This window comes from Ovis canadensis, chromosome 25 (assembly GCF_042477335.2).
Source record: "Ovis canadensis isolate MfBH-ARS-UI-01 breed Bighorn chromosome 25, ARS-UI_OviCan_v2, whole genome shotgun sequence".
In the NCBI taxonomy this organism is placed as follows: domain Eukaryota; kingdom Metazoa; phylum Chordata; class Mammalia; order Artiodactyla; family Bovidae; genus Ovis; species Ovis canadensis.
In genome coordinates, this window is record NC_091269.1 from 59,260,800 (window position 1) to 59,287,082 (window position 26,283).

Sequence of the window (26,283 nt, forward strand, 5' to 3'; positions counted from 1 at the left end):
GAGGCTCCCAGCTTTCAGAAGCTCAAGGCTTTGGTCCAAGCCTGGAGGTCCATCTGAGTCTACAGGGGTTGCTTTACACGAAACCAAGGGACATTCAGAAAATGTGCCTATTTGGACTTTACTGGTGGTCCAGTGATTTAGACTCTGTGCTCCTAATGCAGGGGGTATGAGTTTAACCCTTGGTTGGGGAACCATATGCCATGCAGTGTGGCCAAAATAAATAAAGTAAAATGAAACTTAATTAAAAAAAGAGAAAGTGTGCGTTTTTGTTGTCCTAGTCTAAAATAAGGGAGAAGCATTGCCCAGTATATTTCTCTGGGTATAGGTCTCAGCTTGAGACAGCTCAGATATGAGGCCACTTTTCTAAAAATATCCTGCTTGCCCCCAGGACTCAGGCAGGAGGGGCACCTGGGACAAAAGGCTGCCCGTCTACAAGTCAGGTATCAGGTAAGGGCTGCACCTCCATTCTTCTTCACTAGGGTGAGGCACCTCTGGTTGATGTGAAACCAAAAATATCCAATGAGATAGAATGAGGAAAGGTAGGGGGGCAAAGAGGGCCCAGGGAGAGATGCCAAGGAAACTCCCGTTTTCTACTGCCTCTTATTACCATGCACAGAAGGAAGCGTGGCCAGGGTTGGTGGGTGTGGGTGGTAAGGTGTGGGCTCATGCCCCTCCCAGATCTCCCCTGATCTAATGATCCAAAGTCATGACCACCTCCTTCTTCTGTTCATGGGTGAGGCAGGAGTGATGGGCTAAAAATGAGAAGGCTCTCAACATCCACTATTAAACAGACATGCTGATTTCAGCCAGGGTCACATTGGGCTCTTTATTAAATTACAGATACATTTCTCTGTGTAGAGTCACAGAGTCTCAGAGATGGGCATGTATTGTATTAGTTATACACAAACACATAGATATAATATAGGAGCACAAAGCCAGTTTCAGAAATGTGTCCCTGACACTCTCAGGCCAGGACAATGCTCTCACCCCTTACAAACAATCCAAAATATTCCCCTTCTAAGGAAGAGATAAAATCTCTCTACAGGATTTCACATTATTTAAATCTCCTTTCTGTCTAATAAAATTTCACACACTTGGTATCATGAGTACATTTTCTTTTCTTTTTTTTTTTTAACCTATAGTTGTCATACGGATATTCAACTAAAAGGCACAAATATAACATTCAAGGAGATGGGAGTGAGGGTGGAAAGTATTTAACGTACTATCGATACGGATTAGAGACAGCTAGCTGTCGTACCTCCGGGATACTCCTTCTGAAGTGCTTCCGTACTCCCGTGGGGTGTGTGCATGGCCTTGGAACATCATACAGACAGCCTGGGTGGTGGGGAGGACGCTGAGTGCTAAAACATCTCTGTCGGGAGCACCGTTACTTCTGTTTGGCAGATGTCGAATAACGGAATTGAACTTCTCTAGGGAAATGGAGAGACTTCACACTCACACACATGTCCTCTAAAATTTCCTTGGGCCTAGGGCTTTCCTTGTAGCTCAGCTGATAAAGAATCTGCCTGCAGTGCGGGAGGCCTGGGTTTGATCCCTGGGTTGGGAAGATTCCCCTGGAGAAGGGAACGGATCCCCACTCCAGTGTTCTGGCATGGAGAATTTCATGGACTGTATAGGCCAGGGGGTCACAAAGAGTCGGACACGACTGAGAGACTTTCATTATTCAGGGACCTCTGACTTAGGGACAGAGGATGAGATGGCTAGATGACATCACCAACTCAATGGACATGAGTTTGAGAATGCTCCAGGAGCGCTGGTGATGGACACAGCCTGGCATGCTGCGGTCCGTGGGATCACAAAGAGTCGGACACGGCTGAGTGACTGAACTGAACTGGAATGAGGGACCTGTTGATTTATCCGGGAAGAAAAGGTGCACTTCCAGCTGGTGAACTGTAGAGGGCCTCATCTCTTTCTGAGACATGACTGGAACGTAAGCAACCAAAAGATGGAAACCAGGAGCAAGGAGTGAAGAAGACGAGAAATTCAAGTAGTCCTCTCTGTGCCAGATTAGGGAATGAGACACAGGATTGTATTCATATTTTAAAGATCTTTTGGGTTTTGTTCAAATAGCAGAATTTGACTAAAACCCCATCCCAGACCTTGGTGACAGATGATCAGGTTTTGGGGACTGGGACTCATGTGTAATCCTCAGGACATCGGGGTGCTGTGTCCTCGCAGGACCAGTATAGATACTGCTCATACAGTGGAGCAGTGCTCACCTGGTAGCAAACTCGGATTCGCAACAGATTCCAACGCATTATGACCGTAAACCAAGACTCAATATATATGTCTAATTCAGCAAGCAAAGGGCTCTTAATAATCTTGGGGTTTTGGTGCTTTGGAGCTTGGGCTACGGGGGCTGGAGTGACAAAGTGGCTCTGTTGGCTGTCCGGGTAGGGGTCGAGATGAACGGCTGCATTCTGGAGGGGGGCCTGGAGCACGTGGATGGGGAGTGCTGGAACCGTGAGCAGCAGTTGTTGATGGTGAAGCACTCCCGGCTGGGCTGAATGCAGGCCTTAGGGCTGCAGTGCAGTGGCCCACAGTGTGGCCTCATTAGGGCAAAGTTGACGCACTTTCCCTGTGGGCGACAAAACAGAGAGATTACTAGAAGCCGCTGGAACTGGGAGCAGAAGGCTGCAGTTTCCCTGGGGCCTGCCGAGCGCCTTCTCTGACTCAGGTCCACCCTTCTCCTGCTGCCCAGAGTCCCCTGATTACCCTGTTGGGCCTGTCTGGGCCTGTCGGTCCCTATAGGTGCTCCTTATGCAGTACAGACTTCAGGCTTTGGTGGGCCTGCCATTCAATGCGAAATGTTACCCTGAGCACCTGTGAGGCTCAACCTTGGGACCCACTGCGCCCAGACTCTGTCCTGAGCCACACACGTCTCCAGCTGCCCATCCATTCTCACCTTCCTCTGCCAACAGCAGGATTCTGTTCCTCCCCGCCCTAGGATTGCATCCCAAATTCCTGAACTAAACAGGAATCTTACAATCACCTTAGAATCATTTAGGTCAAGTTCCCTAAAAACATTCATTGCAATTTTCACTAAAGCAGCATTAAGCCCATAAATTTTGGGGGAAAAGTTGGCATTGTGGTCTAGGTTTCTGCATTTGCAAGTCTTCTGTCATAGCGAAAGAGTAAAGTTCTGTGGTTTCCGTACATTATAGGTCAGCACACATTGTCACACACGTGTGGGTATGTTCTTTTATTGCTACTCTGAATAGATTGGGATCTTCTATCTTTATTTCTAAGCTCCCGTATTTCTATTTACTCTAGAACATGAACAGATCATTCCAGACCTAGCATCTTCTGCCTCTGGGCTCCCTTTCACTTTCTCACAGCCAGACTGCAGGGCACCTCTCCCCTAGCCACAGCCTGTCACTGAGCTGCAGGGGCAGGGATGTGCATGTGGGTTGAGGGAGAGGAGTGAGGGGCTCCAAACAGTGGTGGAGGCCCCCGGGTCTGTTGTGTGATCATAAGGGGGTGAGGGAGGCGACTGGGGGCTGAGGGGAGTGTCCTTCTCCTCTGGTTTTCTATTAATGAAGAGATCTAAGCTGGTGACCAATCACTTCCTATATTAACTCAGCTGCTCCACAGTGAAGGAATGTTTCTTGAAGCAATTGGCAAACGGTTGGTGGAACCTTAATCTCCAGGGCTTTGGAGCTTTGGCTCCATTTCTGGATTTCCTGTGCATCACAGAGGGAAGTGTGTGTGTGCGTGCACGTGTGTGTGTGAGTGTGTGAGAGAGAGGAGTTGGGAGGGGAGGAGGGCTGCTGAGCATGGGGCAGCAGGCTGCCAACCCTGTCCCAAAGCTATGATCTGAGACTTTCATAAAGGTCACAGTCTTGAACAACTTTCACGTTGGGACTTCCTGGAAGGCAGAAGTGCTGGCCCAGCTCTATCACACATGTGTTTTGATGCTCCCTCTGTGAGTGGCGTTAGAACATAGGAACTCAGGAACTGCTTGGCCATGAATGCATCCGACAGCCTCTCTGTAGCTCTAATCATTCCCAGGACAACTGTTTCCAGTATATATTTATGTGTTCATATTTAGAGGCGGTTTGCAAGCAATATAGTGTGAAAATAAGAAATTAACATTCACAGTTGTTTACACGTCTAACACGCTGCACAGAGGAAGGAAGTCCTTTCTAGTTCTTTCCCACTCACTGTGACAGCAGCTTACAGGAGCTGTGGCCTGGACTTGAAAGTGAGTCTCCCTAGGGTCGTTAACACCCTTGCTGCACCCTTACACAACCTTGTCATGTTAAGCCCATCACAAAGCATCAGAACCTTGGTTTCTTTAGCTTCAAAATGCAGAGCAGTGATCACCTGGCTGAACAGAGAGGCAGCCAAGCATGGGTGAGGTCTGGGCCTTGGGCTGTGGATACTGGCCTCATGGCTGTGCAGCTGGGTAGGTGTACAGGGGGTCAGCTTCCTCCCTGGTAGAGTGTTGGGAGGATGAAAAGACAGCTTGTATGAAGTACTCACTGGCAATCCCTACTCTGCATAAATGGCCGCTGTTGCGGGAATGAGTGAGACCCTTGTGTAAAAGGTCTTGAGTGAGTCACACTCTCTGTAGACAGTTATGTCACTGCCGGCATCACATTCAGTGAGAGTGGAAGGTTTCCTATTTTCACTCGATTTTGCTGACGTGTCTAGCAGAACTGATTTCCATGAACTGAATGGGCTGACCTGGGAAAGTCAGGCAACAAAGAGGATCAGGACCTCCAGTGTGGGTTTGACTCAAGACTAAGAAAGTGAACTGAGCCTTGCTGCATCATTCCGTTGTGTGTGTAGAAAAGACGGTCTGGGAGGGACCATTATCAGATTTCCTCTGGGGATTAGAAGGCAGTGGGGCAGGGAAACATGGTCATTTCACAGAAGGTTACAATAAACAAGAATGATTGCTTCTGTTACCAAAAGGCTGAGTGTTTTGGTAAAGTGAACCTTGGAGGATTTTCCCCATTGTATTGTGCTGAAGGCAGTCATATCTAAATCACCGAAACAAGCAGCTGGCAGAGGTTTTAGAAGGCGGCAGCTCCTACAAGGTCATCCCCAGACTCCACGGTTCTCTGAGCATGCTCACATACACAGGCCTGACTGCATTTCCAGTCCAGATCGAGGAGTTTGGAAACAACCTCCCTATGGCTCAGGAACTGGATGGAGGAGAGAGAGGCTGCACGTTTGCGCTGCTGGGAACTGACTCCCCTGAGGCTTGTTTTTCAGCACAGCCTGGTGAAGAGGGCCTGGGCGAGGTTCTGTCTGAACAGAGCTCCTGGGACGGGGTACAGGGCACAGGGGATGGTCAGCAGTGAGAGGACAAAAGGCTTATGTCTGTCCTTGGAAGGACATCTGGTTGATGCTCCTAATCCCCTGCCTGGGCTGAGCTAGGGCAGGCTGAGACCCCCCAAGTGCAAACTTGACACGTTCCCACTGAGGCATGCCCTTTCCCCCAGCTCCAGAACTCCTCTCGCTGAGGGGACCTATGGTTCAGGTAGGAAAAACACGAGGCCACTTCTGCATAACATGTCCCTGAATAGGGTGTCTCCTGTTATACATTCAGGGTGGGGATTGGGAGCTGACACCGGCCTGCAGAGACGGTAGGCTCCCAGTTGACACTCCATCACTTAGGCTATGATTCACTCTAAGGCCTGGGACCAGAACACAGAAGGCTTCAAGAAAGGAATCAGGACTCCTGCACCCACCAGAATACTGGAAGTGTCCACAGATATCCTTAACACTCAAGCCCCAGGACTGTGGTTGGGAGGGATAAAGTCAAATGGCAGGGGGGCAGAGGAATGGGAGGGGTCACGTCCACCAGGCACAGTCACGGGCTCCCAGCCCCTCTCAGGATGAGCAGGTTGGTTTCAGCCAGCTCTGGCTGCTGCCGCTTACTCTCTGGGTGGCCTTGGCAGCTTCCCTGATCTCTCAGGCCTCCGTTTTGCCTCCAGGAAGCACACAGATCACTGTGAACCCAGAGAGACTAACGGGCAGGCTGGAGAGCTGGTGTTGCAGGGGCCGAGCAGAGCCCTGGGGGATACGAGCTCCTTAACCCATCGCTCTGCCATCCCAGCACGAGCTCCACAGAGCAGCCCTGGGCCTGTGACCGCTTCAGAGCCCTGAGCTCTGGGCAGGAAGGCTGCGTCTGGGGTCTCCCATCTGGGTCTTATCTCTGTCTTGCTCTGTCCTTCCTGCTCCTGACTGAGCATCTCTGCGTGGCTGTCTCTACTGAACGAGGCATAATGCTGGCATGGGGCTCTTGTGAGCATAATGAGGCTGTGGTTCCGGGGAGAGGTTCCAGGAGAATCAGGTGGAGAATGGGGCTTCCCAGCAAGCAAACCTGGGACTGAGAGCCGTAGGAACGCTGGCACTCTGGCACCAGATAATGTCTCTGCTGGGTGTGAGCAGTGCCTCAGATGTGTCAGTATTGGTGTCCAGAGGCTTTCTGGCCTGACTACAGTTTCCAAACGCCCAAGCGCCCAGTCTCCAAGAGCCTGTGTGATTCAGGGAAGGTGACCGATGCAGCCCTCATTAAAGGCTCGGGGTCCGCAACGTCCTCCAGGCCCCTGGTCTGGTCTGTGGAAAGGGTCTGAGTTTGGAACGGCCAGGCAAATGATTTCCAGGCAAACCATTGCCCTCCTTGGGCCCCAGGGAGCTGGGTAGGGCAACCTCTGGTGGTCTGTGGGTAAGCACCATGAGATCATGAATACTGACCCCAAATGGGGTTCAAAGAGAAGGGTAGAGCCAGGCTCAGAATTCAAGTCAGTGCTCCTCCCAGCCTTTGTGACTTAGTCAAGTCACTCAGCCTCTCTGTGGGATAATAGTAGTATCTACCTGTAATTATTGGGAGGATTAAAGCAATGAAGACATGTAAAGTTTTTAGCTGAGCAACTGACCCACAGAAAGAGCACAGTAGAATTACCCAGCATTATTGTTACATTCCAAGGATGACAGCTGGAACGATTTGGCTTCTCCCCATTGTCACAGGCAATGACACAGGGGGTCGTCTTTGCTACCTGCTAAATGCGGTCAGTGTTGGCCCGACAACATTGGGGAGGGGGTGTCACCATGTCCCACCATTGCTGGCACTTGAGTGACCAGTTCAGGAAAATCTCATGGGTGGGGTGCAGCTAGCAGTCCCCCAGGGGAGGGGGAATTGTGGAGAGGGACGATTGATGGGAGGCAAATAGGCCTCTCCAGACCTTTTTACTTAGGATTGGCAGTTCTAGTCATAGTTCTGAGAAGAAAGGTCCTGACATCCTTGCGATGAGGACACAGAGGAAACGCATGTGTGCCATGTGGAGAATCGTCTGGAGGCGCATGAGCTCCAGGTCTGCACTTCTTGGGCATTTTTCCTGGCAGATACCCAGACAGGACAGGGTTCTCTGACCGACAGTCTCAGGGGCCAATGATGAAGGGCAAAACCAAGACCCCAACCCATGGAGCAACCCGGGGAGCATCCCTGTGCCCTGCTTACCATGTCTCTGGTTGGGCACCACATTACTGACATCTGATTGCAGCGCTGAACAAATTCACACAAGCTATCCAGTTTTCCCTGAAAAGCAGATGTGTTTGTGAGGACGCTACAGGCCTAGATGCTGCCTCTAGAGGGACAGTGTCTCCTCTCACTTGAAATTGCCTGTCAGGGATCCATCCCCACCAATTCCCTGAAACAACACTGAACTGCCCTTTGGGGGCCCCAACAACACCCAGAGCTTGGGCCCATCCCAAGGGGGAAATGCTGGCAGTGATGGGAACATGAGCCCTTGTACTTTCGGCTTCCCCTGAGCAACTAGGTTTGGGGTGCTTTTGGCTTTTCTCTAGCAGCAAGGGAACATAGTCTGGTGCCCACAGCTCGTTTCTGCTCAAGCCATGCCTACTGGAGCCAGACTTGGGCATGAACCAGCTGTCCTCACCCCCTGCTCCCCAGCCGTGGACTCAGTACTCCTTCCCGAGGGCCCTTCTCACCTCCATTCGTTTCATTCCCCCTCCTTGGCACCCACAAGGGACAATCACTGTGGGGCACGGCATTTGGCACGTCTCCTCCGGCTCCTAGGGAGAGAAAACACCATGTTCTTGTCTGGCAGCTCCTGGGTGCAGACACATGACGTCTGTTGCCCTGGCACCTGTCAAGTGTCAGCCATTCAGCAAATGTTTGTGGGAGAATCAAGGACAGATGAGCAGCTCCCGGCACAGGAAGAGAGTGGCCTCTATGTGAAAACACACCAGCTCCATTTGGCTTACAAAGACACCTCCTCTCCAAAGATCAGCAAACTTCACCCTGTCCCCTTGGCTCCCAGAGGCGCCCCCGCAGGAGAGGCTGGGTGCGAGGCTGCACCATGTGAAGGCGGCTGTCAGGGGTGCAGCAGCAGCAGGGGACAGGGCTGCACTCACCCGCCTCGGGCAGAGGCAGCCCCCAGGCCCCACTGCAGCCGGTGCTATGCCAGCCCTGCAGAGACCCTGTTTGCCGCTGTATCTCAGACCCAGACCCCCCGTCGTGGGACACGGTGCTCCTGCTCTAACTGCCTTTTATGGGCCCTGTTTTGGGTCCCCACTCTGGTGGGTCAGCCACAGCCTCCCCACCTGACTTTGGCACCTGTGCTCAGCTTGACTCACCTCTCTCACAGCTCGATGCCAGATAAGACTCTCTCCTCCCTCCTCAGTCCCCCAGAGGCCAACCCCACCAAGGCCCTCACCCTGAAATGAGCCAGGGATGAAGAACAAGGAAACGGAGGCCCAACAGGCAGCCGAGCTCAGGGAGGGGGTCCAGGTCCCTGAAACCTGAGGATCCTTTTCCAAAAACTCACCTGGGTGCTGAAAGGACCATCCTACAAACAGTCCTTTGGGAACTGACAAAAAGCCCATTGATTCCAGGAAGGATCATAGCTGTTCCTGAGACAGGCTACCCCACGTGCTGACCCAGTGCTAAGGGCCCTGGATCAGACCGTGCTGGGGGCTGGGGAGTGGTGTTCTCTGGGCGACATTTTGCGAGTCTGCTTCTCCGTCAGCATCCCTGCCTTCCCTCTGTCACCCTCTCTTTCTACCAGTTCTCTCTGCCCAGATAGGTGAGAGCTGCAAGGGTGGGGGAGGACATCTCCCCAAGTACCTCTGGGGGCCTCTCTGTGTAGGGCATTGTGTGCAATGGGCATGCTCTCAACATCAGGACCACTCACCCTCTCTGGATTCAGCACTGGCGGTGGCTCCTTGACGGTCTGCAATGGAAGTGATCAAGATGGAAGTTGTCAGGCTTAGTGCCCGTAAAGCTTATCTCTGTTGAACTGACGCATTCTGGGGTAAGACCTTGCAGCGTGAATTGGCTTCCCTCAAGTTTCACACCCCAGCCTGGGTGTCACAGCTCCCTCCTTAATGACTTTTCACCTCCATCCATCTTTTCCTGCTTACCTGGTACTCACAACAAGGGACAGTCACTGTGGTTAAAATCATGGATTCAAAGGCATGTGGAGGGCTCTGGCTCAGCTACGCAGATAGAAGCGGATGCTGCTCAATAGCAGTAGGGAGGCAGAAAATGGGTTTTGGGGTGTCTGCTGTCTGTAGGTCTATAACCAACAGGTTCCCCCTCTCTGGGCCTCAGGCTTCTCAGTTATCAAAGGGGAATCAAGGCCTCCATGTATGGTTAAGTGGGAGACAGACCAAGGTTCCTGGTCCCTGGTAGAGGCTGCACATGGGAGTTTTCATCAGCAGCCCTGACGGCGTATGGAGACAAGAGAGCACTCCCCACACCCCTCCCAGCTCCCCTCTCCCACCCCCTGCAGCCCTCCCTGCCTCCCAGCCCTCGGGGATGACTGTCCACCTCCCTCTCCCCATGCTTTCTCTCCTCACTTCTTGCCCTTTGCAGAAACCTGACCCGCTGGCTTCCAGGCTGCTTTGCTCGTGCTTTCTCAGCTCTGCTTTCCCTCTTCTTCACCCAGCGCTGTCCTGTGCCCTTGCAAATCTGGCTGGCCAGTCCCTCCCCCTCCCCTGCGTCCCCAGGGCCAGTCTCTACTCTTTTCATTATCAGGGCACCTGCCACACCCTCTGAAGGTGACATTTACCTTCAATGCCCCCCAGGGGCCTACACCAGAGCAGCCACTAGACAATGAGCTCTTATGGGCAAAGGTGGCGGGTACTTCATTCCTGCCCCTCTGTGTCCCGCATAGGGTCCTGCACATCCCGGTGACTTTGTGTGACTGATGAAGGAGTGACTAGGGTACCAGAGATGGGCAGGGATCCATGCTGCTTCCAAAGGCACAGCCGCCTCTGAGGTTAGCCCTCCCCAGGCCAGCATCCTTCTCCCTTTGGGCCATCAGTGCCCAGGCAGGCCCCTCTTCTTCCCCCAGCAGCAGAGACTCCTGGGGCTTTGATCTACCTGAGTCTTTCTGCTGTAAGGCAGTGTGGTTCTCAGGGGATCTGGGGTCTCTTCTTTTCAGGGGCCAGGCAACCCATAGGCCCCCTCTATGTGAAGGTGGAAGCATGAGGCAGGTAGCCCCCTAGAGGCCCCGACTGTCTACGCCCAGGAGGGGAGGACGGAGTCTGTGCCTTGTTGGAGCTGATGGGAACCTGCCCACAGGCAGGATCTGAAGTGGGCCCATGCTCGGTCCCTCAGGGCTTGGTGAGGGCTGGACACAGGCTGTGTAGGCAGGGCTCACTCACCCTCCTGTGGCATAGCCACCAGATGCAGCAGAACATCAGGGACAATAAGAGCAGGGCTGGGATGAGTGCGAAGAGGTAGAGAGGGTTGACATAGGGGATGACTTGCGCGGGCGGCGCGGGCGGCGCGGGTGGTGCGGGCGGTGTGGGCGGGGCAGGCGGCGCGGGCGGCCCGGGCGGCGGCGCGGGTGGCGTCTCTGGAGGCGGCTGGGCAGCTGCTGAGGGAGCTGGTGGGGTAGTCGTATCTTTAGCTGGCCCCCCTGCCTACAGAAAAAACACATGGCGGAGTCCTGGCATGGACCAGGCGCCTACCACTTGGATCCCACCCCAGTCCTCCCTTACCCCTTTCTGCTTGTTTGTCCCACTTGAGGAAACAGATTCTAGGAGATCACAGCTGGTACCCTGTGGAGCCCCGGGCCACAGATCCCACTGCTGGCCCTGCTCAGCGGCTCTCTCCAGAGACCTGCTAAGGAAGTCCAGTCCTCCAAGGAGTGATGGCACAGCCCTCACTGCCTGCGTTGGCTGAGAGCATGGGGTATGGTGAGGATCACAGCTGTGACACCCAGATGGGAGAGAGGTGGGGGTGCGAGAGCAGAGGCAGGGCACCCTGAACACCTATCCATAGCCTCACTTCCCTGCTTCCTGGCTCTGCAGCCTCAGGCAAAGCTAGCTGGGTATGACCACAGCTGTTGCACCCTCCAGAACATGTGCCTGGAACCCAGATTCGGAGGGCTTGGGGGTCCCAGAGGTCCTGGGCTCTGTTCTCCTACTACACAGGGCCCCAACCTCTCCCACTCACCCCAGCTGGAATCCAGGATGGAGCCTTGAGGTCCCCACCACAAGGCCCAGCCCAGGGAAGGTGGCAAGGTAGGTCCAGGCTGGGCAGAGCCTCAGCATCATCTCTGGAGTCTGCTTATTTGTCCCTTCCATGTGCCTTCAATGACACTTGGTTCACAGAGAGAGCAAAGGTTTGCAAGGCTTGGACGATAAGGCATACCCCAGGTGCTCTTTTTAGTAGCACTATGGCACTGCCCAAGCCTAATGGGAGTTCAGCACACAGATGTAGGGTTAAGGGCTCTCAGCTACCTATGAGATGATGCTTAAGGCACATCGGGCTATCTGCTGGACCTGCCCGGGGTGCTGTTCCCTTCACTTGCCTCCTCAGGGTTCAGGGTGTCAGGACAGCCTTAGCTGCCAGAGCCTTACCCTGGTACTCGCACAGTCCTTGCTGGTGAGGCTAACATCATTGTTGATGAAGCTGATACCATTGTTCAGGCTAATTTCCAGGGAGAAAGCCCTAAAGCACAGATAGGGTAGACAGTGGCAACCAGGTCAGACAGACATAGTTCTTATACTTGGCTCAAACTGTAGCTCATAATCTCCTCCCTCTAATGACTTTGAACATCAGGCATTCAGGGATATCAGAGAGCAGACAGCATGGGTAAGGAGAGTTCACCCCAAAGTATTATGAGGTCATCTTCTGCAATGAAGTCTGACGAGGCAGTGAGGATCCCTGAATGAAGTCAGATGTCCTCTTGGCCATGAGCTAAGTGACCAGGGATGGTGGTATGGTGTCACCATTCCAACTCCTCTGTCAGTACAGTACGGGAGTTTAGCTCCAAAAGGCTGCCCAGAGCAAAGGTACCACCCATTCCCGGGCACAGCATCTCCTGCATCCTGCTCTCCTCAGCAGAGCCTGGGTGGCAGCAGATCACTGAGCGCCTCAAGGGACTGTCAGCCAGGGCAGGTGCGGAGGATGCATGCAGTCCCCCTGGAAACATTATTGTGTTGCCCCAGTAGAGGTGGATTCTCAAATTCTTTACACCTCATGGTGGCAGAATTGGGCACTTACTCATCTGGACTCTCTATCTTTATTCCTGGGCATATCACACTGGTATCTTTCATAGAGCTGGCTTTTTCATCTGAAACGCAATCACATGAGAAGAATGTCAACGGACTCATCCATTCATCCACCCACCCCTCCCCTTCTGCCTGCCCTTGGCAAGCAGAGCCACCACTCTCTGGCAGAAGCAGCTTCTCTTCTCTGCCTTTTCCTGACACCTACCATGCGCCAGGCACTGTTCAAGGCTTGGGCTCTGGTGTTTAATGGGAACAAGGTAGGCAGAAGTCTTGCTCTCAAAGGCCTGACATTTGTGGGACTGGAGAGGGAGTCAGACAATAAAGTAACAAACAACGGACAAAATGAATGCCAGAGTGGAAAGCGCCATGACGTCAAAACCAAGGGGAGGGGTAGGGAAGGGAGGGCAAGGGGCTGCTGCAAAGACGCAGCACAGCCAAAACTAAATAAATGAGGTGGTAATCAAACTGAAGGTTTCCCTTTGCATTCCTGATTTGTTAATGTTTTTATAGCCTCCTTTTAACTTAGGGACTCTTTTTTTTTTTTTTTAATGAACTGATGAAGAAGAACGATTCATGAAGAGCATGTCTCATGAAGAAGCATCTCTGTGACTCTCAATACTTTCTCCAATTCCACTTCAGCTAGATTTGAGATGTTACAGGCGCTTGTCTATGTTGGGATCAAGGGTAATGTTTTATTCTTTACTGTTTCGTATTTTCCTGTGTTCTACCATGTAGCATTGTTATAATTAACAATTTCTAATGTGTTTTTATTGTTTACTTTTTTGCCACAGGTCAGGGCTCTTCCCTAAAGAATGGTTCATCTCCACGTGGAAAACTTTTTGGACCTAACTCAACCGTCAGATTAGCTATGAGCTTCAGACAGTGCGGGTCCTTCATTGGGGCTGCAGATAAAAGCTAACTGCCCAGTATGGTTAGGGGAGAGCATTTGCATCTGAAGGACAGGATGGTTGGGATTACTGTGAGCAATTTATTCTCCATAGGCTGTTCACAGTCCTGAACAGGGAGAGGGGGTGACGGCAGGCACTCCACATACCGAGAGCGCAGAAAAGCGTGGCTGATTGTAAAACAGGTTTCAGCCCAATAGTAACTGGTTAGCTAAATACTCGCCACATCTAGACAACTTTTTGAAGCATAGAAACTTTACATACTAGTGACAGGCAATGTAAAACTTAAAGAAACCTTGGTTCTTTTTTTTTTCTTTTTTACATTTCTTTATATTTTCTAAACTTTTGTCTTATGTTTTAATCAGAGGCAAACATAATTGAAAGGAAGCAAGTCAATCCTCATCAGTGCAGCAGGGCTCCCGGCAGTAAACAGCGTGGTGCAGCCACTTCTTATCAGCCTCGACTCCATGCAATGAGGTGGTCAGTGGAGGAGCCCAGGACTGCAGGATGGGCTGTCCTGTGGGAGAACCTGGTCCTGGTCCATCCCAGAGAGGTGGCGTCCACAAAGGAAAGCAATACAGCCACGGACCACAGAGGAACATCTGAATGCACTTCCTGAAAGATAGGTTGTGTCCCACCTTCCTCGAGAAAGGTCATCTCAGCGAGGTGGAAGGCCCAGAGGAGGCAATTACAAGAACCAGCTTGTGACCTTGGGCACGCTCTTGAATTGACCCTGACTCTGGTTTCAGATCTATACAAGGGAATAACAATAGGTGTATTCTGAGAATTAATTGGGATAGTGCATGTAAGACCTTGAGCACATTAGCCAATGTGCTCAATAAATAGTTCTCCATGCAAATACTTTACTGATGTGGCTCAGACGGTAAAGCGTCTGCCTACAATGCAGGAGACCCGGGTTCGATCCTTGGGTCTGGAAGTTCCCCTGGAGAAGGAAATGGCAGCCCACCCCAGTGCTCTTTCCTGGAAAATCCCATGGACGGAGGAGCCCGGTAGGCTACAGCCCATGGGGTCACAAAGTCATGGACACGACTGAGCGACTTCATAGTCACTCCCAAGAAACTACAAACCATGGGAAATCTAACTCCCTGAGACCATCTACACAGTCTGTGGTGTGAGCAGTTAGCAATGGGAGAACCCTGCCTATCCCATGCACCTGTGGAAGAAGGAGAGATGGCCCGGAAGTGCTGAGGGAGAGAACTTGCTCTGGGTTTACCAGATGGCCCTGGAATGAGAAGTCATCGAGCATAATGTATCTAATCAATGTATCAGTGGGAGAACTTGGAGACCTGGGGAGGAAGAGGAAGTCTAATTGTCCCCAGGCACTCTCTGGGGGAGATGAGACCCTTTTCAGTGATGAGGGCATATCTGCTGCCCCATCTGTGTGCTTCCTCAGGCCACTTGCCCATCGTGGAAGAACACCTAGTGCCTAAATATTTCCAAATAGTAGCTTATGTACACAATAGGGCTTAGCTGCACACCTACCATACGAACGGCCCCATTGTATAGTACAGATAATAGAGACTGAGAACAGAACACTCATTAGGTCAAGATCGCACATGTAAAGTGGGCCTGAGCCAGAATTCCAGGGTCCAGGCCTGGCGATTGGCATCTGCTCTCAATACCACCCTCCTGGGAGAGCTCAGTGCACCTGGCCCAGATTCAGGGCCCTGGGGGTGCCATCACTTCCCACCAGAAGAGATGTGAGATTCAAGTACTTGTCTCTCAAGGGAAGTGAGGGCCAAGGAAAGTGCGGGGGCAGTGCAGCCGTGAGGGCAGACCCAGCATCTCAAGCCCAGCCTCTGCAAGGGCAAGCTCTGGGCCAAGACGGTCTTGATGTTCTGGAGTTGATACCTTCCAGGCTGGGATGAAGGGCAAGGTGGCCAGTCTTACCAGCCAGGTTGCTCCTTCCATTGTCTATGCTGCCTTCATCCTTACAGTGTCTGCAGTGAATGGTCAGCAAAGGCTTTGACGGCTTAGCTGGCTAAGGGGATGCAGTGTGGTGTGGGAAGCGTGTCACTTGGTGGCGCCGAGGGGCTACTTACCGATTAGCTTGTCTTTGAATTTAAATCTACAAATAACTTCATCCTCATTCTTTGCATTATTAAAACCTTTCCCAGAAATCGTCAATTCATATTCATCTGCAAGGGCGACACCCAAAGGTCTGTTATTAGGAGAGTGCTGACTTCCTTCTGATCTTACAGTTATGACAGGCCACACTATAACTGAATTCCCAGGGATTCCAATAAGCAAGCAGCTATGTCTGAACCAATATATGGGCACACACTGGGTCTTACCTGGCATCACAAAGGGTAAAGCTGAGGTGCCTGGGCCTTGAGCACTTGTGGGCCTCTCACTGCTGCCTTTGGTTCATCAAGCTCATTCAAGGCACCCTGTCTGCTACCCTCCATGGGGCAAACCCAGCCACAGGTTTCTGACTTTGAAGTCCCAAGGTCTTCCCTAAGAGGTGCAGGCAGTGTTCCTTACCAGGCCTTCCCTTACATTAATAACCCAGAAACAAGATAATGCAGGCTGAAGACATTCCTGACCCTTGTCTGAGCTGAGCACCCAAGACTAAGTGCTTGTGGGCCTTTCTCACACTCAGGGGTCTGTTCCTCCTCACTGCGATTCTCTATGCCAGTGGCAGGCTGGATATCCCAGGTACAGGGCCAGGAGCTGGGTAAAGCAGGGCCAAGAAAGGAGACGAGGACCCTGCACAGGAGAATCCCCCATGGAGGGTGGAACCCTGTCTTAGCTGTGGTTCTGAATTCTGCAATGACTGCTCTTCACCTCCCTCTTCCTGCCGCTTCTTGTACCTCACACAATGCCCCCAGGGATTCACCAAGCATTTCCTTCTGTTAGGGTGGGAGACTGATTTGCTAAGGTGTAGTTCTGGGCCATCGGAGAAGGCAGTGGCAACCCAATTCAGTCCTCTTGCCTGGAAAATCCCATGGACGGAGGAGTCTGGTAGGCTGCAGTCCATGGGGTTGCGAAGAGACTGAGCGACTTCACTTTCACTTTTCACTTTCATGCATTGGAGAAGGAAATGGCAACCCACTCCAGTGTTCTTGCCTGGAGAATCCCAGGGACAGGGGAGCTTGGTGGGCTGCTGTCTATGGGGTCACACAGAGTCGGATACAACTGACGTGACTCAGCAGCAGCAGCAGTTCTGGGCCATAGCCCTAGCCAGGCTGCTAGGTCCCCACTGGTGCTTCCTGGCAACTGAAATACTAACGGATCCAGAGAAGGCAGCCAGTGGGCCTGGCTCCTGGGGAGTGGACCAGGATAAATGCAGGTCTTCCAGCTACAAGCCCAAGGTCAATAGCCTCCACCCCTGTTCTCCTAGTTAAGATCATTAATTGCCCAAGATCAGTTAGCTTGAGGAATAATCCTCAGAAATGTCAGCACAGCTTTGGACCTGACAGTCCTGATTCCCCCTCCTTCAAGTCTTCCCATAGTCCCTATCAGATCAAGGTGAAGTTTGCAAACTCTCTGTTTTGAGGAAATTAGATTCCTGGGCTGTGGGCTGAAGCCGTGCTGCTGACATGTTTTTATAGGCTTTCAAGTATTTTCAAGAAAATGGGAGTCCATGTTTAAAATCTGAACATTTTCTCTACTAATCCAGAGTCCTAGAATTCTTGGAAAATGGGAACATTTGGCACGTGTGGGTTTGTATTTCTGCATGTCAACAACTGACTGGGCCGGAGCCCACTGCCCTCTCAGAAAGGGAAGCTCTCCAGTGGCCAAGTGCTTGCCCCTAACACTATTGACCATCATCCTTGGCTTGGCCTTGGTCCACGCCTCTTTCTCTTGGTACTTGCCTGGTCTAAGAGGGTACCTGAGGCATCGACCTGTCCTTGGAAGAGCTTTAGCAACACGGAAGCATGGAGAGAGCACTGAAGCTTTGATAAAGTGCAGGGAAGGTGAACTGATTGCCTTGTGCTAAGAAATTAGTGCTTTCGTGGCCCATTCAGGGCAACCTTGAAGTCCGTTAACGACATCCCCTCCCATGCCCAGTAGCCGACAAACCAATGCTGCTTCTGAACCCAGATCTGCCAGGTTGCTCCCTCACCGTTCACGCTTCCTAAGAGCCCTGCCTATCATGACATAAGGATCTGTATTTGCCCAGGAAGAAGCAGCTGAAACTGTGTCCTGCAAACACGCCTTTACCAGCACAACTTGGTCCAGCCTGAGCAAGGTGACTGGGCCTTAATCTCATGGAAGTATATTTCATAATTCATATTCCAGGATTATTTATTGCAAAGAATGGTTTCCTTGCAAAGCAGAACCATAAACCAATGAAACATATTTTAAGTAAAGATATAAGCAGAGAAGAGAAACTTAAGCTATTGAATATGGGGAAATCAGGCCCCAGATGAGGCCAAGAAAAAGCCAGTAGAAGCTTTTCTGCCATAAACAAAGAGCCAAAAGGAATCAGAAATGAGCAAATAAGTGCCATGCCAAAGCTTACAACTCCTGTGTTCATCCAAATGTTGTTTCCCACTAATGAGCACCTACTATACATGGACCTTTATACTTTCTCCCTAAAATCTCCCAACAGCCCCATGAACTTAGGCATGAGCTAGGCAAGATTTACTACTCAATTTTACACAGAGGGAAACTGTGACTTGGGGCAGGTCACTTCCTTCGACCCAAGGCAGGTACAGGGATCTGACCTCAAGTGCCCAATTCAGGACACACATCACGTCTGCGCCTGTCTTAATTCCAAACATCCATCACTCTGCTCTCTGGGGACACGCCCTTTCTGACCTGAGTCTTTGGCTTACAGGGCTCTGAGTTGAAACCAGAAAGCCCCCATTGGGGACCTGGTGGTCCCAGCCGCATGGTGGAGATTTGGCCCAGCCTCCTCCATGTGGGTGACTGGAGGGAGGGCAGCAGCGGAGGGCAGGGCTGGACGACAGCCCAGAGCACAGACCACACTGGCTCCCTCAGGAGCAGTGTGAGCTGCCCGCTGCCTGGGCGCCTTCCTTCCTCCTCGGGCCTCCTGCTGCCTCCAGCCCCGCTCAGGTGCTGCTTCGCCTCTGCAGTGGAGCCCTTCTCTCCCAGGCAGTGCTGCTCTCAAAGGGGGGGCTGCTGAACTCTGGCAAGTCTCCAAAGTGGAAGGCAGGGTGGTGGTTTCAATATTTCAGTAAGAGAGACTTCCGGGTAAAGGACTTTTGCTTTGCCCAGAAAGCTGTCCCTCTTGCTTTCCAAATTCCTCTCCTCATACCCCAATTCCTCCAACAGTATCAGCCACAGGAAGGAAATAAAGTCACAGGAAGGACTGAAACTGGCTTCCAGGGCTGTATTTCCTGCACATCCCACACGGGTCCACTGCCTACAAGCCCTCAGGCTCTGGAAGAGGGACTGAGTCTCTCTGGAGCAGAGAACTTACTCTCTGGAAGAAAAGCTGTACATCAAGTGGTCTGGGAGCTCTAGAGAGAGGTGCTGAGGAGGTAGGCTTGTCTGAGAAGGCTGGTGGAGCTGAGCATGAAGAGGGCGTCTAAGCTGCTTGGGGCTGACGGGGGCGCACAGGTGGGAGTGGCTGGCCCTGGGGAGAGGAGGCGGGGGCACCACATGCGGTGCGGCACAGCCACTTGGAGAGAGACTGGACATTGCCAACCATGAGCTGGGCTTCGCCTTAAGGCAGCAGTTGTTCTTTGGTCTTGATTGCAGGGAATTCCTTTCCCAAGCTCACAGAGAGGTAAGCGTCAGGATGGTCCTACAGTACGACTTCTAACATCAGCCTATTAGGAACAATCTGAATATTGTCTCCCCAGGACCCGTGAAATAAATGGGCCCATCCATGCCATGGCATATTATGTAGAAGGTTGGCGAATACTATGTACTGCATGATCCTATTGATGTAAAATATCCCTGTAAAGTATATTTAGATAGGAATTTACGTATCAAAGTTGAACTCTGCGGTTGTTAACTGGGGAGACCATGGGATGGGACAAGGGGGGACCTTATCGTGGTGGAGGGACAGCCTCTACCCAGGCTGGTTGCAGGGGTATCCCACACTGCTCTGCACGATGTGCCCTGCCAACACCCCTGCTCTACACAGCCTGCCCCAGCCTCCCTCACAGAGGGCCTGCAGCCACGACGCAGAGCTGGACACCAGACCTCAGAGGGAAGCCCTGCTTGCCCCATGTCCTACTGTGGCCTCCACTGGGCCCCACCTGCTGGGCTTCTTGCAGACACTGACTCTGGTCTGGTCACATACAGGAAAATGAGGGACCAGGTGCCACCTCCAGCCATAAATAAAGCCTGAATAAACCTTCCTGCCTGGGTCTATTCGGGCTTTATTTCTGGGTCAAGCCTGAATAAACCCAGCAACACACAGGAGGGATGAATCCGCAAACAGTAGTGCCCAGTGCCCCAGGCCAAAAAACCTCTCATTCATCCTCTGTGAGTCACCGGAGAGAAGTTCTAAAGCAGCAAAATAGCCAGTGGAGGAAGAAATCAGAGAGTAGCTGCTTCTAGGGGGTGGGGGCAGGGATTGCCTGGGGAGAGAGCTGAGGCAACATTCTGGGGACACCTCTGATGTTCTTAGCAGCAGCAGCAGCTGATGTTCTAAGCCTTCATGTGCACATTTTTCAGAACCCATCAAATGATACACTGAAGTCTGCTGCATTTGAAAAAAAAAAAAAAAAACTCAATGAAAAGTGTTCCACAGGTAAAGATATGCAGAATAAAGGGTTTGTGGGTGTGGTAGTCTGATCAGTATAAGTTATTTGGAAATGCATCAAGAAATAAGATGGATTGATAGAGAAAGAGATAAGAAAGAGAGAGGAGTTAGATAAATATGTGACCAGGGATATATGGTTAGATATTAATTGCAAGTCCAGTGGAGAGAGGAATGTTCATTATACATTCATTTCCATTTTTGGTATATGTTTGAAATCTTCTGTAATAAAGGGTTGGAATAATAACAATGAAGTGGATGACAAAAAAAGAATAATAATGCTGTGGACACAGCCAAGAAGAAGTTATGGTTCTTACTGAGTGATGAGTGGCTATGAGAGACCAAGGGCTGTGAGAAGCCTGGGGGCCCAGCTGATCAGGAAAGGCTGCGGATGGAGGCGCTCTGAGAGTGAAGTCTCAAGGGCTGGGTGGGCTGGACACTGTAAAGCTGGACAAAGTTTTGCAGGAAACCCAATACCCCCACCCCCAGCCTCTGCAGCAGATGGGCAGACTTGGAGTAGAGGCTGGACATTGAAAGGCCCAGTTGTCTGGCTTGGGGGCCTCAGCCTCCAGAAGGTTGCAGAAGCAGCCTTCTCTGCCCTTCGGGTCCTATGTAGAGGATGGGCTGGAGCAAAGGCCTAGAGGCAGGGAGGCCAGCAGAAGCCTCTGCCTATTCCTAGAGGTAGCCCAAGGTGCTGAAGCAGCCGTGTGCCTCATGCTCACACCCTCCTGGCTTTCCCTCACTCGGCTCACTGACTTATTCAGAATGACAGCTTCTACTTTATTTGGGGTCCAGGTTCCTGCCTTGAGCTTTCCCTCCCAGTGACAGTCATGCCGTGTGGCAGCTTTTGACGAGATGACAACAATTGTAAAGGTCAGAGCAGCACCGCTGGGCCTCACTGGCAGAGGCTGTGCGGCAAGCACCTGTCACCCCAGCTAGGCCACCACAGGGCGTGAATGACAACAGGCATCCTCCCCTGAGGCCTGCAGGCCCGTGTGTGTCCTGGGGACCTGATCAGAGAATGGAGGCGCTCAGGTTGCTGCAAGCTGGGATGTGCAAGGAAAGACCCTGCACGTGTGTGGGGTCTCCTTCCGTGGCCGCACCTTGCACGGGCCACGGGGTCAGAGGCAGCAGGGGTCGAGAGCTTCCACCCACAGAGGGCTCAGCGGGAGATGCTTTCATCCTGGGAGTTCTTTAACCACTTGCCTCCCCAGCCTGAGCTCAGCGTGAGGGTGGAGGCAGAGTCAGGGGTCAGTGATGGAAGTCTTAGTGCCAGCTCCTGTAGGTGACGGCCACCAGCTTCTAGATCCCGTGCCAGTCACTGTGAGCTCCACTGCTTCTGTGTCCCACTGAAGATCTGATAGAGGGTATTGTTATTTCTACTTCTTGGAGATGAAATTGGAGTTGGTAGATATTCAGCAATTTGCCTCGGTTTCATGTCCTTGAGCAGCAGAGCTCAGATACGAACGCTGCTCTGTCTGACCCCACAGCCTTCTGCACTGTGGTCTTGCAGCTCCGAGCACCACAGCCAGGACCAGCTTCCTGGCTATGCATCCAGCTGGATGCTGTTATTGGGAGCGTGTGCTTATCCACCCACCTCAGCTCTACAAATCCCAGTGATGCGGATGCTTGAGCTGGCACATACAGAGCTCAGTTCAGAGAGAGTGCTTCTATCAGCAATACGCTACACAGGATCCTCCCCAGTCTGATGCAGGGACCATCCCAGGAGAGGGACAGCATTGCCATCAGGTTCCAGACCTCAGGGAGAGGCTGTCCCCACTGAACCTCTGGGTGTAATGACAGCTGTGAATATTTGTTGGATGCCTTTGTCAGGATCTGTTACTAGCGTGACATTGGCCGTGAACTATGTCCAGTTCTTTCCTTCATCCACTGGAATAATCATGTTTCTCTTCATTTTTCGGATGAGGAAAATCACACTGATATTTTATGTATTGAATCAGCTTGGCATTTCAGTGGTGAACCCTAATTAGTCTTGATGCATTTGTCCTTTTTCATGCTGTTGGCTTCTGTGTGTTAGTGTTTTGTTGAGGGTTTTTAAACTAAAGTTTTTCTTATTTCTTAGTTAAATTTAAAGTTTTGAGCTAAAAAAAATATGTACACTTGTAATCAGCAATATTTTTGTGTCAGGTCATTTTGTGGCATACATTAAACCTACAGAGCTGTTTGTCAATTATATCCTAATAAAGCTAGAAAGTGAAAGCAAAAGTCACTTAGTCACGTCTGACTCTTTGCGACCCCATGGACTATACAGTCCATGGAATTCTCCAGGCCAGAATACTGGAGTGGGTAGCTGTTCCCTTCTACAGGGGATCTTCCCAACCCAGGGATTGAACCCAGGTACCCTGCATTGCAGGTGGATTCTTTACTAGCTGAGCCACCAAGGCTCAGCTGTACAAACACACACACACACACCACAACCCCCCACATGCACACCTCACATACACATTCTCTTATGAGCCCAGTGTAGTCACATGCCCCCACATTTCTCTGCAATCACCCCACACACTCAGACACCACACTTACACATACAACTCACACTACACACACAAACCATATATACTGAAACCATGTGCTCAGAGCACACTCACAATGCACACTGGACGTACTAACAACTCACACAAACACACACCGCTGTATTTACAAAAGCAAGTCCAGCTCTTACCTCCTACGCAGATATCGGAAGGCTCCACAGAAGTAATTTCAATACAGGACTTAGTTTCGAGCTGAAATAGGGAGATGAGGGACGGGAGCAGGGGATGTGAATGTCAGGAACTTGCTGAGAACCCACCTCTTCCCGCTTCTCAAGTCCAGCCCTCACTCACTGGATCAACGATGTCTTTAAGAGCCTTGAATCCTTGGCTCACTGCAAACACGTGATATGGGCTGTCTGCAATTTCCATTAACTACAGTGGAGAGGAGATGGTTGGCACACAGCCAGAGGCTGGAAACACAGTAGATCCTATCCCAGGAAAGGGACTCTTGCCTGCTGCCGTGTTGGATTCCAAAGGCCACTCTCTGGCTTCTGTCAGCAGCCCACCCCCAGGAAGTGGAAAGCTCCTCCACCCGCCCCTCTGGCGTGTAGGTTTACACAACGCTTGCTGTTCACCTGCCATGACTACCCGTTGTCCAAACACTTGGGCTGGGATAAAGGGACATCCACTGGGTGACGCTGGGACAGCTTCTCTGTACGCTTTCACCAGCTGGGCTCAAAAGTGGCATGTGGTTCCCTGTTCGGAATTACCTGATGTTCCTCAAAGTTTTTTACACCCACGCAGTATACTGTTGCTCCCATTTGCCGAGCCTTGTCAGCCTACGAGAAAAAAAGCGTTGAGTGTAATTCGTCAGACAACTGGAACCCACAGCTGGGGACGATGGTCTGGACTCACTTCTTTCACAGTTTCTTTTAGTGTCTGTTCCTTCAGAGTTCCATCAGTCAGACAGATAATCATGGAATGAACCTTGTTTTCTGCAGAAAAAATAGGGAGTTGCCTTGTGAGCAAGGCACCTGGAGGGATCTGCCTCAGGCTGTCAGGCCTGCAGCTCTGCTCCCGCACCTCCTCCTCCTGGGGAGGGGTCACCCTGACCCCAGAACTGCCACCCAGAGCACCTCGAAAAAGAAGGGGCCTTAGCCCAGGACCCACTTGACAGGTGAGGAGCGTGAGACTGGCTCAGAGCGCTTCCTAGTGACCCTCACTAGGGCAAGGTGGACAGCCTTTGTCCTGAATGGCAACTGCAGCCTCTCAGCTGAGCTCAGGGAGGAGCAGCCAGACTGACTGCCAGAGGCTTGGGCAGCGGCCCCGCCCAGCTCCCTGCCTTTCCCAGCAGCCTGTGCTTCCTTCCTGATGAGGCTGCAGCCCTGTAGTCTACATGCTGATGGTTTTGGGCTGAGCACAGCCTTTCCCACTGTTGGAAACACCGACAAAGGACAAGAGTCACCCACAGGGGAGAGGCTGAAGGGAAAGGGCAGAGCCAGGACCGTGGTGGACAGAGTGTGGGCAGGCAGGGGGCACCAAGGCCTCTGCTCCCTAAACTGGACTCCGTCTCCTCACTGTCCCTGGAATCTCTTCTTTCTCATGCAGCCCAACTGTAGGTCAAGCACTTGATATCTAGTAAGAACCAGGAATGTACTGCATGACCCCATGTGGTTCTCAGGAACATCCCTGGGGGAGCTTTCCATCCTCACTGTGGGGAGGAGAAACCTGCAGCACGGGGAGGGCAAGGAGCTCGCTCCAAGAGTCAGCGCTAGGGGCCGGCCAGGGAGGGTCTGCACCAGCCCTCGCTGAGGCCTGGGCCTGGCTCTGTCCCCCTCTGAGCACAGTGACATCAACAGGCAACTTACCTCCTGAGTGAGCTTCTTCAATTTGCTCAACTGCCTGCAACAAATTGAAGGAAAGTTGGGGGAGGTGAGAAGTGAGAAGACCCAATAATTCTTTAAGAATGTGACAAAGCAGAATAAATTCTCAGGGCTGTAGGATCTGTACCTTTTTAAATCCTTCCTGCATGTATGTGTCTCCTGTAGGCACTATATTCTGAAGTCTGATAAGACCATCATGAACTTCATTTCTGAAAAAAGTCAGTAAAGGGGACTGAGGAGGAATGAAGGTTGACTGTTACAAAATAGACCAGCTTCCCGGCGCCATTCTGCTCTGTGGAGGCCTGCCTGGACCAGAGAGCACAGTGGCTCTGTTGTGACCCCTCTGTCTGTGTCTTTACAGACAGGACTAACCCTAACGCTTCCTCGTCTGCCACCCAGTGAGCATGGAGGATGCTGCTCTTCCGTCCCATAAGCAGGACCTGGCTTTCGGTGCGCTCATCCCTGTCTCAGCAGGCAGACCTCAGGGAACTCAGCAAGCGGTGAGTCCGTGGTGAGAGGGGAGCAGCCACGGATGGCACCTGTGGATCCGGCACCCCCAACATGACTGGAGGTGCTGCTGGCACCCAAGGGGCCCCTGGTGAGGGCACATTACCCTCCAACAAGCAAGGCTGAGTTTGGAGAAGTCACTCTGCTGATAACTCTGCCCTGCCCACCATCCTCTCCCACAGGCCCCCTCTAACAGCCTTGGTCCTTCCAAACCACTTCCCTCCCTGGATTGGTGCTAAAGAAAGTAGTCAAGCTGCTCCATTAGAGTCTAGGGCTCTCAGGCTTCACGTGCTCTTGAAGAAATAGGTGGTAAATGCGGAAGAGGCCCGAGAATGTCCATGTGGGCTGAAGAGCAGTGACCCCGGGCTGCCACAGGGATCTCTGTTGGCCTCTGTTACAGCAGATAGTGGGGGGATGGGACTGGGACACGCCAGGGGGCGGGGCTTAAGTTCAAGCTTATCTGGTGTGATGGCTGAGCCTTCACAGCAAGTCTTAGAGAATGAGGTGCCTTCGTGCCTCAGGCAGAAGGGATTCTGCCATGAGCTGAGAACTGAGAGCCCCTGGTCCCGCCCTGCCTGACCCAGCATGGGAACTGAGGAGGCCTGGGACCAGGGCCAGTGGCCCTGCCCACCCATGCAAAAACAAACAAACAAAACCCCCCTACCCTCTTCCTGTCACTTTTGGGAAGATTTGTTTTGTTGCTGCTGTTGCAGCCCAAATGTGCTGGAACCCGCAGCCCTCCCTAGCTTCCAGCCCAGGACTGAGCTTATCCAGACCTCACTCTGGCCTTTCTCTTGGCTGGCCTGCCACCCCATTCTCATTCCCAGCTCCATGCATGGAGAGAATCCTAGCCTGCTTATGCCCTCATGAAGTCCTTCAGTTCTTACAACTCTACCCCACTTTCCCCCTCCCCTCATTCTCACTCCTCTTCTGACACTTTCCCTTGAGGGCGGCATTTTCTTTTTTTTTTTAATTTTTATTTTTACTTTATTTTACTTTACAATACTGTATTGGTTTTGCTGTACATTGACATGAATCTGCCACGGGTGTACATGAGTTCCCAATCCTGAACCCCCCTCCCACCTCCCACCCCATATCATCTCTCTGGATCATCCCCGTGCACCAGCCCCAAGCATCCTGTATCCTGTATCGAACATAGACTGGTGATTCGTTTCTTACATGATAGTATACATGTTTCAATGCCATTCTCCTAAATCATCCCGCCCTCTCCCTCTCCCTCAGAGTCCAAAAGTCTGTTCTATACA

General features: G+C 51.8%; 1 protein-coding gene across 4 annotated transcripts; it reads right to left on the reverse strand.

The window, feature by feature from the left end:
- Positions 1–803: 803 nt before the first annotated feature.
- Positions 804–23,617, reverse strand: LOC138429959 (anthrax toxin receptor-like). 4 transcript variants are annotated; one of them, XM_069571550.1, is made up of 11 exons: positions 23,544–23,617; positions 23,399–23,467; positions 22,820–22,880; positions 15,494–15,589; positions 12,518–12,587; positions 11,872–11,962; positions 10,669–10,929; positions 9,192–9,230; positions 7,987–8,070; positions 7,496–7,573; positions 804–2,599 (listed from the first exon to the last, which is right to left on the reverse strand). In XM_069571550.1, exons 1-11 carry the CDS (start codon positions 23,604–23,606, stop codon positions 2,372–2,374), a joined length of 1,140 nt encoding a protein of 379 aa, XP_069427651.1. In that variant the 5' UTR covers positions 23,607–23,617; the 3' UTR covers positions 804–2,371. The 4 variants fall into 4 exon arrangements, with proteins under 4 accessions (XP_069427651.1, XP_069427653.1, XP_069427654.1 ...); XM_069571552.1 differs by lacking the exons at positions 23,399–23,467; positions 23,544–23,617 and adding exons at positions 22,980–23,060; positions 23,264–23,374; XM_069571553.1 differs by lacking the exon at positions 15,494–15,589.
- Positions 23,618–26,283: the final 2,666 nt, after the last annotated feature.

Excerpts from the sequence above, each read along its gene's own strand:
- LOC138429959 (XM_069571550.1), bottom strand. The coding sequence starts at position 23,606 with ATGATTATCTGTCTGACTGATGGAACTCTGAAGGAACAGACACTAAAA. Across the intron at positions 11,963-12,517 it reads AAGATAGAGAGTCCAGATGA|GGCTTTCTCCCTGGAAATTA; the intron begins GTAAGTGCCCAA and ends TCTGTGCTTTAG. Across the intron at positions 2,600-7,495 it reads GGTGCCCAACCAGAGACATG|GGAAAGTGCGTCAACTTTGC; the intron begins GTAAGCAGGGCA and ends TGTCGCCCACAG.